Here is a 13,173-nt window from a genome sequence, read left to right as displayed (position 1 = left end):
ATGTATTTCTGTATTAAAAATAAATAAATTGGTGTTTTAAGCTTATGGAAAAAAAAATTAATTTCGTGAAAAATATATTAAGAAAATAAAATTTTCATGTATGATTTTTCATAAAAATATAAAAAAAATTAAAAATAATTAAAATTAATTATATACAAAAAAAAATTAAATTAAAATTTGTTTAAAGAAGCATATAAGAATAATGTATTAATATTACTTCATAAGGAGATTGATAATTTAAGAATTGCTTAAAATAATAATTATGTTGATGTATTAATCTAAATTGATAATTTTGTTTTATTTATGCACATCTTTAGATCTTACTTCTTAAGTGTGGGGGGTTTCTCTCCACGTGTCTTCTCCCAAATAAAAAACCGTTGGTTCGTCCAAGGTAAGCAGATGATCCGTCTCATATCAATCCGTCTGAACCAAAACAAATTATGTCTAGCGAAAGAGGAAAGAAATTTCCTTTTTACTGAATGTCAAACGGAATGGACAGACCACGCCAACTGATATTCCTAGATGGATTAACCAACACAGTCGGAGATTTCAGGCATTTAGTAGATGTATAATCGTACCTAATGTCTAGACAACGGCCTAGACGACATTTATGCCTAAGAGTCAATGAATACTAATTGCTATGCACAATCAATAACATTGAAAAACATAAATGCATAGTCAACTATATGGTTCGAGACTTTTACTTGACAACCAACAAATGACACAAGTTAGCGGATTTTGTTTGGTATGATTGCCCAATCCATGCAAAAATGATGGCGTTGACTGTCTTGCTAAGGCTTGATTTCCACCCTAATGGCAATCATCATCACACAAAAAGGCATGAATGCACCATCAACGTTATGACAATGGTGTCATTTGTTCTATAAAAACCCCTTGAGAAGCATAAAACAGGTACACGCGTACATTGCCATTTGAAATAATTGGATCTATCCTTATTACTTTCTGACTTAAACTTCAGAGGGGCGTGCCCGAACCACCTGTCCGAACATCCTTTAGTATAGGAAAGAAGCCCGTCTGACTCCAAAGAAGCTAAACGAACTTAAATTTGGTTGGCACTACACCAACTTTGGCGTTGTCTGTGGGAAATGAAAAAACTAAGGATGTCAACATCCTCAAGAACTCAATCGTTAGCTATGGGTGGCGAAGACTATTTCGTATGGTGTGAAAGCATGGAGAGACATCAATGAGAAAATGATCAGCAAATGCGGACTTTGCTTCGCTAAATGAAATGACTCAAAGAAGAAAATAAGGAGTTACAGACTCAAAAGTTAGCACACTCAAAGAGGGCACAAAGTTCTCCTATGGCAGTTATTTAAGACAGTCCAGGGAGGAATCTTCGTCGAATCGCCGAGTACAACCGGATGAAGAAACCATCTCTACCCAGGTATCCAGGAATATGAGGCGCGACAAAAGGTCGCATTTATCAGATGCAATACAAGCCCGACTAGGACCTCAGGTGCCAAGCGCGGAGGGGCAATCACGCATGTCAGAGACTCTAAGGGCTCGTTTAGGTCCCCTAGCTGTGACACCTATGTCAGAAGGACCTTCTCAACTATTAAGGCAGCAAGTTGAAGTATCGTCGATGAGAGCTCCACCCGACTTTATCAATCGACGGTTGAATGACATGTTCTTCACGTCGTTTGGCCCCCATATCATCAAGTACAAGACGCCCAGGGGGTTTGTAGTGCCAAAATTCGCGATGTACGATGGAATGAGCGACCCATTCGATCACATTATGCACTTCAGGCAACTCACGATCCTTGATATAGGGAATGATGCACTCATGTGTAAGGTCTTTCTAGCTAGCCTACATGGCCCGACTCTCTCATGGTTCCACCGTCTCCCGCAGAATTTCGTGAACAAGTTTTGAGATATCTCGGAAGCCTTTGTGGGCCACTACCTATGTTCCACTCGCCAAAAGCAGAACATAAGCACCTTGCAGAACATCAAGCTACAGGAGAACGAGTTGCTTAGATACTTCATGAAGTGGTTCAGGCAAGCAGTACTCCAAGTGGAATCATACAGTATGGATGTCATCCTGTAGATTTTCAAGCGAAGCATTAACCTAGGCACACCATTATTTGAGTCTCTCGCAAAGAAGTCGTTTGCAACAATAAATGACCTGTTCAGACGGGAGAACAAATATTCTATTCTCGAAGATGACGTTCGAGCAACATCTCAACAGGTCTTGGTTAGTAGTTGATTACTACTAAAAAAAAGCATATTTTATATAATAATTCTCATGAATTTTACATCTTTTGAGTAGTAATTATACCTAAAACACTTAATTAATATGTTGTTACCCTTCAAGAGTTACTAACAAGTTTTATGAAGTTTTGGAGTCATTTTAAGGTATGCTTTTGATAAATTTGTGCCAAAAGATATGAATCAAATTGAAGAAAACAAATAAAGTTGATGATGATCCAAATACACAATGAAAGAAGTAATGTAATTGGTTTGGACCGATCTTTGGAGCTTAATTGAAGGTGATGGGGGTGGATTAAAAATGAAGAAATGGGAGAAATTGCAAAGAGGAGTCGGAAAAGCATGTTTTTCAATTTCACATGACCATGCAAAATTTTCGCACAGTCATGTAAAATGCTTTAGAAAGATGAAAATGAAGCTGATGGATTTTCCACTTCGCACCATCATGCGAAATTGCTGAGGCTCGTGCGAAAATGTATTTTCTCCAGATTCCTTAATGAAGAAGCATCCGGAAGACCTCTTAGATGATGTCAAGTGTCCTCTTGACCTCGACCTATAAATAGAAACATGATTGACTCATTTAAAAAACTTTTTTACATTTTTCTAATTGTAAAACTTTCCAGATTTCTTTTTTCTCTATATAATTCTCTACTTTCCTTCATTTTCTCGATAGCCAAACATGTCTTGTGAGATCAAATCTCCAAGCATGAGTGGGTAAATCTCGTTTTTCTCGGAGGATGAAGGATCTAGAGGCAAGATCTATGGTGAATTAGAGAAATGAGCTTGAATTGCAAAGGTAATTTGATCCAATTGATTGATTAATTGAAATTTGGGGATTTTTCTCTTCAAATTGTTTTGGATGATTACTACAATGCAAGCTAGGTAAATTCATCAAATTCTTAATGTTAGATTTGATGAGATTGAATAGTTGCATTGTGTGAATCATCGGAAGATAATTTAAGATGAATTGAATATATGATTCAAATTGATTTCTTGGATTAGATTACCTAATTTGAAAAGAAATTAGATCTAGACCTAAAACTAAATCAAAAATCGGTTTAGATGAAAATTTAGGTTTTCAATCTAACTTGATGAAAATTAGATCTCAACACCTATTCACCATGGAAATTGCTTTCTAGAAAATCTTAACTCCGAGAATCTCACATCTTATTAATTTTCTTATCTTTTACACTTCATTTTCCTTTCAATTTGAATACATTGTTATCTTGAGATTTTATCATGCAATTTCAAGTCAATTTCACTTGATCACAATCATTTCTTATCATTTCATTCAAGTCTTATATACCGAGAATAATCCATCATTGTGGACGATACCTAAATACCACTATACTACAGTAGTTTGTACTAAAATCATTTTTGATCGGGTACAAGCTACTCTAGAATAGTGAATTAGGTTATAAATTTTGTTTTGATCAAATAAACGATAAAAATCTGAGCGATCAAAAATGGCGCCGTTGTTGGGGATGGTGCCAAGGTGATTAAGGCAATTTTTTTGGTGAGAATTAGTCGTCTATCTCGACTGGGATCTGCTAAGTAGCCGAAAAAAGCACCCCCATGTTTTGTATTAGGGGTTCTCTCTTTATGATGGAAGGAATATGAGCACACAGGCTGAACCTTTCCTTCTGGCTCATCTTGATGGTATAAACGAACAAAACTTCCAACAAGGAAAGATCTAGTTGAAAAAGCATGTCCAACACACTACATCCCATTAGCACTTGGACAACGTTCGGATGAAAAAAAAAAACTGGAGGGATTTGTGTGAAATGAATAAATTGCTTGAAGAGAGAAGGGATAGGTAAACGGAGCCTAGCAACAAATTGCTCATTGGTGAAATACATCATATTACCGGGAAGGTTAGAAGAGGATAAAGCCTCATCGTCTGTTAATTGGATCGCGATATTGTCTGGAATATGGAAATGAGCTCGGAATTCCCGTTCAGATAGGACATAACTGGACGCTCCAGTTTGAGGTGCTTGACTCTAGTGTTTTTATGTCCACTTTGCTGAAGGCTTCCACTGGTAGAAGCAACTCCTCCTTTTGCCATTATGCTAAGTGGATCTAAGCCGCGTGGAAACCTATGCGGGTCAACACAATTATCAAAACCAATCTCTCAGCTCATCCATCATTTAGCATTGCCTCAACAATACAAAAAGGAACCTAAATGGACTAAAAACCCGAAACTAGACGAATTTGGCTACCGAAACTTACAGAGCAAGTCTCTTAGCCAATGATAGAGGAAGAATTGCTCTCATCGCCCCAGCGCAACGACAACGAAACATGTGAGCCGACGATAAAAACATGGATGCCTTGGCAACACAGGAATGAAAGAGGAAACTGAAAAACCCTAAATCCGGCCCTCGACACATCCATCATCTCTCAAGCAAAGCATCCAAAACAAGCAAAAACACGGAGAAAACCCTAAATCTGGACGTCGAGGAGTCCATTTTCTCTCTAACCAAACAAGCCACTTGGAAATGTTTCCCAAAGCCAACTGAAGAAGTGTGTCGCTTGACAGCCAACCTTGATTGATGTGATTCATCATTGCAGTCCCAAATGACACATGTTCCTAAGCGCCCAAATAACCTGAAAAGATAGATAATCCGTTTTACCTCAACCCGTCGGCTACTCAGCCTGAAAAAAGCAAACGGATTAAGGGGGCATTGTGGGGGGTTTCCCTCCACGTGTCCTCCCCCAAATCAAAAAACCCTTGGTCCGTCTAAGGTAAGTAGATGATTCGTCCGAGATCGATCCATTTGAACCAAATCAAATTTTGTCTAGCGCAAAAGGAAAGAGATTTCCTTCTTTCTGGATGCCAGACAGAATGAACAGACCACGCCAATTGAGATTCCCAAACGGATTAACCAACACAACCAAAGATTCCAGGCATTGAGTAGATGTATAATCGTACCCAATACTTGAACAACGACCTAAACGGAATTGACGCCTAAAAGTTAATGAATGCTAATTGCTACGTGCAATCAACAACATTAACAAACGTAAATGCATAGTCAACTACATGGTTCGAGACTTTTACTTGATAGCTAGCAAATGACACCAATTAATGGATTTTGTTTGGTATGATTGCTCAATTCGCGTAGAAATGATGGTGTTGACTGTCTTGTTAAGACTTGATTTCCGCTCTGATGACAATCATCATCACAAAAAAAGCATGAATGCATTATCAGCATTCTGGCGATGATGTCATTCACTCTATAAAAACCCATCGAGAAGCATGAAACAGGTACACGCGTACAAAGCCATTTGAAATAATTGAATCCATCTTTATTAGTTTATGACTTAAGCTTCGAAGGGGTGTGCTCGAACCACCTGTCTAGACATCCTTTTGTGTAGTGAAGAAGCTCGTTTGACTTTAAAGAAGCTAGACGAACTCAAATCTGGTTGGCATTATACCAACATAAAGGTCATATTGATTATAGTTGACTTCAAGTTGATTTCAAGTCAGGGTAATCTTCTAAGTACTTATATGTTTGAAGTAATTAGAGTTTAAGGAAATGACTATGGTATGCTAGTTTAGTGATATTTTAAGAGAAAATGTAAAAAAAATGAAATTTATTATGCAAAATTAGAGAGGAACATTGACACATGTAGAAGAGCATTCAAATATCATTACAGATGGCTAAACGATCCCAAATGACATTCAAACATCCCTTGGTATGTTCAAATATTGCCTTCCATTTGGCTAATTTTGATTTAATTTTTGTATGTTTAAACTTAGAATTATTTTCTAAAAGTTTTTCTAGGTTTTGGGTATACATAAATAATTTTATTGAATTGTATTAGAGACATAAGAATATAGTCATCATGATAATCTTAATTTTTCGTTTCTTAATTTTTTTAAGGGCAAATTTAAAAGAGTCCTTCAATGAAAAAAATGGTTTGATCTACTATTCTTAGCTAAAAATTGAGATATCTACTAAGGAATATGAGGCGTTCCATCAAATATATAAAAGATTATATACATTCTGACCGATATAAGATCTCAAGAAATAGAAACATTCAAATCAAATTCAATATATTTATTTAAGGTTCTAATCATAATTTTTTTTATATCTATCGATTTTATGGGAAATTTTGTAAATATTTTTCCTATGTTATATTTGATGTGTTTTTGTATGGATTGATTATCTTCTACTTGTTGAATTCAATGAAATAAATTGATATTATCGAAATATAAATGAAATTAAAAACGAAGATAACTTGGACCACCTACTCACCCTACTAATCCTATGGATAAAATCAAGACTTGGGGGAATGGTACATCATAGGACGGTGGGTACGACATCAAGTTCACATGACCTTTATGGGTTAGTTAGCAAATATGATATAATATCAATTACCTTGGGAAACAAGGTTCTAACGTGGAGCGAATCTGAAAAGATTGTCCTAATTCGAATTGAACTTTCCAATTCAGATTGTCCCAATTCGGATTGATCTCCCCAACTCAAAACCATGCACCAATGAAACCTGACATCTGAGTCGAAATGAAGGTAGGGGTTACATCTTACTTAGGATGAATCTATGGGTAAATTTATCTAAAATTTATAAATTAAAATGTGTAATAAATAAATTAAAAATGGAATATTAAACATAAAAAATAAATATCAAAATATCAAACCTTTGCAGCTACTGACCGGAGTGGGTCAGGTGGGGGCTTTACAGTAGCAGGGGGCGCTTGCAACGGTGTAGGGGGAAGATGCGACGTTGTAACGGTCGGTGGAGGGGAGGTTTTGCAAGGCTTCTAAGCCGCTGATGGGAGCTATCTCGACGTGGGTGTCGCGGAGCGTTGGGGGGCAGCAACTTATGCGGTTCAGACCGCAAGATGGAGGGTTTGAAAGGTGATTTTATATCCTTCAAAATGGAGTTGTTTTAATGTTAGAAACATCAAAACAACGTCGTTTTGATACTATAAAATAAATAAATAAATAAATAAATTTAATTGATCCGTCCAATTCGTTCGATTCACTGATCAAATCGTTAGTTCAATCGATCCAATTCCGATTCAACCTATTCCTGGCCAATTGGTCGAACCAGATTGAAACCGTGATCAACCGGTCTGGTCCCATTTTTAAAACCATAGTTATATATGATGTGTATTTTTTTGGATCAATTATCTTCTACTTGTTGAATTCAATGAAATAAATTGATATTATCAAAATTTAAATAAAATTAAAAATGGAGATAACTTGGACCATCTACTCACCCGACTAATCCTACGGATAATTTTCTCAATCAAGACTTAAGGGAATGGTACATTATAGGACGGTGGGTACAACATCAGGTTCACACTACCTTTGTGGGTTAGTCAGCAAATATGATATAATAACAATTACCTTGGGAGACAAGGTTCTAAGGTGGAGCCAATCCGAAAAGATTGTCCCAATTCGAATTGATCTCCCCAACTCAAAAGTATAAAATTAGCATCAACATATCATATTGAAGAACTAACAATTTAACCTTATAGATTTACTTTTATTTCGACCTTTACAAATCAAATTTGTAATAGTGTTTCTCAATTGATCCAAAAATACTTTTCTTCGGGATGTCTTATTCTTTATGTGACTTTTACATCATGATTTTTCGATATCTAATATTAATTTTATAATATGATTTAAATATAAAAAAAAAAAAAATTATATTGTTGAAAAATTATCATCTCATCTCACTGAATACGTAAGACACGGAAAAGCACAACCAGGGACGATGGATGTGGGGGATTCTTACAAGCCGTCATAATTGGGTACACGTGAGTTGAACATGTATGGTGAATGCAATGAAGTCAATGATTGGTTAAAATCTGTGGTGTTCAAAACCCAACCCAAGCTCACTTTTGACTTACATGCCTACCCTTCACACCCTCAGCTTCTCCACACCAACACTCAACCCTTACCATCTCCTCCACTCATCCCTCACTTGTCGCTTCCACACAAATCCACCACGTCGATTGATCATTTGTTTTAGATATAGAAATAATATGATTAGTAACATGGTCTAATACATCAATAATTAGATTGTCTTAATCACATACACACTTTCAAAATCGAATGATTGTATCTTAATCTTACTTATTTATACCCTCATACTATTTATATTATTATTCCATAATATAATTATCATTATATATATTCAATATCGGGTTTTTCTGTTTTATAAGTACTGTAACGATACTTATAAAAAAAACATTTTTAATTCAACGTTGTTATATACATATTTTCAAGTGTTATTATCTGTATCCTAATTTCACTTATTTATAACTTTATACTTTGATTTCATTTATTTATATCATCATTCAACAACGTAAATCTTATCATACATATTTAATGTTTTAGAATTTGTGTTCTATAAATATCGAAGCAGTACCTATTGAACAAAAGATTTAGGTTGTTAAAACATGGATGAAATTAAAATGTAAGAATACAAATAAATGAGACTATATGATAGAAAAAAAATTATATATATAATATTATTTAATTGATATTGCATTTGTATCTTTTGATACAATTATCTTTCAATAATTTTTTAGATTTTTTAAACAAAATGTTTAAAAATAAAAATATTAAAATGAAATTATATATTTTAAAATTTCAAAATATTAAAGTTATTTTTTGAATAATCAAATCATTTATTTATATTCTTATATTTTGATTTTATTTATTTCGAAGTTTCACTGTACACGTCTAAAAATTGAGACCGACAACTGTTATTTTCCTCGCTTTAGTTACTTGTACAGTTGTATAACAACCTACTACTCAAAGACGGACTCAAGAAAACGCAGCCACGTGTCGACGTCACGTATGCCGTGTTCGTGACGGTTGGGCGTCGGTGGAGTTGCTGTCTCGCTGTTTCTCCACTGTCCTACTGAGCTGAGCTCTACTAGGGGAGTTCCATTGACGGGAGTGCCCTTGGCCCAAACCAGATTCAATGGGGTATCTCGGTAATTTCGGGATTGGTGAATCATCTTCTTTAAAGTTCTAGAAACGACACCGCTTTTGCACACGTGGCCACCTGGGCTGCTTCTCAGAAAAGCTTATGTGAGCCAACCAACGACGAACTGCCAAACTTAGTCTAAATTGTAAGGATAAAAGGGGAATTTTCTGTTTTACCCTCCAAGGCCACTTTCTAGGCGCGTGAAGTACGTGGTCTTGTCAAATTTCTTCATTGTAATAAAACTTCCTAAATATTTGAAATCGACATGACCCATGTTTGGTTCTCCAAAATTTAATAAAAAATATTAAGGAAAAAAAAATATAATAAAAAAAAAAAAATATATATATATATATATATATATATATATTATTTTTAAATGTTTATTTTTATAAACTAAAATCATTTAATTTTTTATAAAAATTATTTTCATTTTCACTTTTTTTTTTCTATTTTTTATTTTCTAGTATTCATATTAGAAATAAAATATTTCTAAAATTTAAATTTATTTATTTTTATATAAATATTATATAATTATAAAATAAATAAATTTATAATTAATTTCAATTGTATTTGATTTATCAACTTTTCATCTTTTATACAATTTCTAATATTTAAAATTTTTATTTTTTAAGTATTAAAAAAATTAGAAATATTTCTTATAATCATCGTAAAATGCATTATAAGTATTTAGTAAATTTTTAAAAATTTTAAAAATCACTTGTAATATTAAAAAATTATTTATAATATTTTTTAAAGAAATATTTCATAAATGATTTTCCTAACATTTTTATTAAAAATACTTTAAAATACTTGAACCTTTAATGACACAGAGTAATTAAATCACAAAGTTACAATGTTCGTATTTATTTATGCTTGTTAACTTTAACTAAATCCTAAAATCCTATATTTCCATGATTAATTTCCTCACACTCATTATTATGATGGTGCCAAAATATTTTTGCATTTAATATATTATAGTACTATTTTAATGTCCAATCACTATTAGTGTATACTAAAAAACGTGACATAAAAATATGAAATTGAAGCACTCCAAAAAAAATTATATTCCTTTTCTTAGCTTTTTCTTTCCTTTCATTTTTCCTCCCAATTTTCTTTCTCTCATATTTTCCGAGAACTAAACATAGCCTTAATGTTTGGCAAGCATCCTTTTAAAGAATTATTAATGTTTGGCATGCATCTTTTTAAGGAATTTAGATTGTTGGTATGGTTTTAATAATCATAAAAATCTTACGTGTGAGAGTGGTCTAGTCAATTAAAGCCATTTAATTTCATTTAATTTATATTACATGTAATGAAATATGGAATTGATTAAAAAAATATTTTAAATTAAGAAAAATTGAAAAAAAGAAAAATTAGCCATGGTTTTTATTGTTATTCTTAATTTTGCAGTCTGTCCATTTATAGTGATGCCATATTCCGAAAGATTCAGGAAATATCTGGCTATGTCGTGTCTCAGCCAATACAATTTATTACTATTATATGCAATATCGTTATCTTCGGGACATTTGTGAGCGGGGAAGGCGGAGGGTGGGGCGCACGCGCTGAAAGGAAGTGGGTCAAAAGGGTTAAAAGAGGAAGCTGACTGGAGCTTGAATGTGTGTGGTGATTTTGACTTGGAAAAAGTCATTGCAGGAAGCTCAGTCACACCTCCACAGCCCCTTCCACCACTCCACTCCTCCCTTATTGACCGCCTTGCCACGACCACCACCCACCGCCTCCACTGCCACGTCATCCCTTACCGCTTCAACCCCTCTTATTTATTCCTCGCCTCCTCTCCTTTCATTTCATTCTTCACTCCACTTCTCTCCCTACAATCTCATCGCAAACTCTCTCTCTCTCTCTCTGAAACTCTCAATTCTCTTTCTCTCTTACAGTCAGTGATGGCTTTGGAAGCGCTGAATTCTCCGACGACGATGTCTCCTACTTTCAAATTTGAGGAGGCGGAGTTGCACTCTCTTGAGCCATGGACGAAGAGGAAGCGATCGAGACGACCCCGTTTTGAGAACCCCTCTACTGAGGAAGAGTACTTGGCTCTGTGTCTCATCATGTTGGCCCGTGGGGGCGCCACCACCCGGGAAGAGTCACCGATGCCGCTGCGGGCAGTGCCTCCTCCTCCCCCGTTGAATCTCTCTTACAAGTGTAACGTCTGCAACAAGGCCTTCTCTTCGTACCAAGCTCTCGGAGGCCACAAGGCCAGCCACCGGAAGTCCTCCACCGACGACGCGTCCACCTCCGCCAACACCACCACTACGGCGGGGAGTTCCGCGCTGAATCCTAGCGGGAAGACCCACGAGTGCTCCATCTGCCACCGCACGTTCCCCACCGGGCAGGCCTTGGGCGGCCACAAGCGTTGTCACTACGATGGTGGCAGCAGCGGCGTCACGTCTTCAGAAGGCGCTGTTTCTAGTCACAGCCACCGGGACTTTGACCTGAACTTGCCGGCCTTGCCGGATTTCTGGCCGAGGTTTCGCGTTGACGGAGGGCGGAAAAGTCAAACTGGGGTTGAGCAAGAGGTGGAGAGTCCACTGCCGGCGAAGAAGCCACGGTTCTTGTTTCCGGTCGGCGATATGAATTCTTCACATGAGTGATCAGTATATTACATGAAGTGAATCCCTGAGCTTCATGTCATTTTTTTTTTTTAATTTGCTTTAATGAATTGTATCTGCACAGAGATTTGTTCATTATTTGTGGACTCTCTCATTAATTTAATTCATTGATTCATTTTCAAATTGAATATTTGCAATTGAAGGAATTTTATCAGTTTGAGGTCAGTTTTCCTAACCTTTCATACAAGCCAAACAAGAAAAATATGGGAAAAATAAAAAGAAAATAAATAAAATTGGGTGAACAGCAGGGAAACAGCAGTGAGGACACAGAGGAAGCCGTGACTACTTCATTCCCATGCTTTCCACTTTTGAAACTTTTTGCTTTTCAATTTTTTTAAATTTCTTTATTTTTCTCTTTTTTTTTTTTGTTTTCAATTTGGGGTGCATGGGTGGCCTCTGATACCAGCCAGCTCACCTCATGAACACTTCTCATCTCTCACCCCCACAAGCACCACCTGTTTGGTGGAAAAGAAAAGAAAAGAAAATCCCATTTCATAAAGCCAAAATAAAATTTATAAAGCACATACTTGAAAATTTCTTGAGCCCAAATTTAATATAGGCATTTCGTTAAGTTCATGAAGTTGTATGTGAATTTGACAACTTAAAAAGAAAAATAAATAATTTTCGTAGACTTGCTGTGCTGGTGCATGCGTGCCGTGTTATTAATGGCAAGGTATCCAAACGCGGTCTTGAAGACTTTATATATGAATGCTTATCTCCAGTGGAACATGCTTTGTCATCTACAGGTATTAGCTTTTTCTTTAACCCTAATTCCACCTATAATTAATTAAAATATGTGTATTTAATTTGCTTGTATCCATATTCTATGGGGCAGTCTAAAAATTTAATTTTAAAAATAAATAAATAAATAAAAGTAGGGATGTAGGCAAAATAATTTTTTTTTTTTTTTTTTGATAAATCAATACAAACCAATCAAAATCAATTATATTGATTCAATTTTTCACAATAAAAAAGGTTGGTTCGGTATTAGATTTTCTTATCTCCTAACTGATATAAATTGAATAAAACCGACATTACCAATCAAAATTGACTATATTGATTCGGTTTTCAATAATAAAAAAGGTTGATTTGATTTTAGATTTTCTTATCTTTTAACTGATGTAAATTAAACCAAATCGATATTACAAATCAAAACTAATTATATTGATTCAGTTTTCAATCTCTATATCCATAATTAAAGTAATTCATTATTTCATATTACAATCAAATTAATTCTTAATGCTTTTAATATATTTTTAATATCAAATCCAAATTGATTTAAATTAATTTAAAAAATAAATTAGACTTAAAGTCTAATATAAACTCAAATTAATGGGTTTTAGGTTTAAAGAAA

The 13,173-nt window shown here is 34.9% G+C and overlaps 1 protein-coding gene across 1 annotated transcript; it reads left to right on the top strand.

The window, feature by feature from the left end:
- Positions 1–10,815: 10,815 nt before the first annotated feature.
- LOC100258264 (zinc finger protein ZAT10) lies at positions 10,816–11,942 on the top strand. Its single transcript, XM_002264266.4, has one exon. It carries the CDS (start codon positions 11,094–11,096, stop codon positions 11,799–11,801), a length of 708 nt encoding a protein of 235 aa, XP_002264302.1. The 5' UTR covers positions 10,816–11,093; the 3' UTR covers positions 11,802–11,942.
- The last annotated feature ends 1,231 nt before the right edge of the window (positions 11,943–13,173 follow it).

Source organism: Vitis vinifera, chromosome 3, assembly GCF_030704535.1.
Source record: "Vitis vinifera cultivar Pinot Noir 40024 chromosome 3, ASM3070453v1".
Classification (NCBI taxonomy): domain Eukaryota; kingdom Viridiplantae; phylum Streptophyta; class Magnoliopsida; order Vitales; family Vitaceae; genus Vitis; species Vitis vinifera.
Note: the sequence above shows the minus strand (reverse complement) of the source record. Positions and strands in the feature narration are given on the sequence as shown.

Coding starts and splice junctions, on each gene's coding strand:
- LOC100258264 (XM_002264266.4), top strand. CDS start 11,094: ATGGCTTTGGAAGCGCTGAATTCTCCGACGACGATGTCTCCTACTTTC.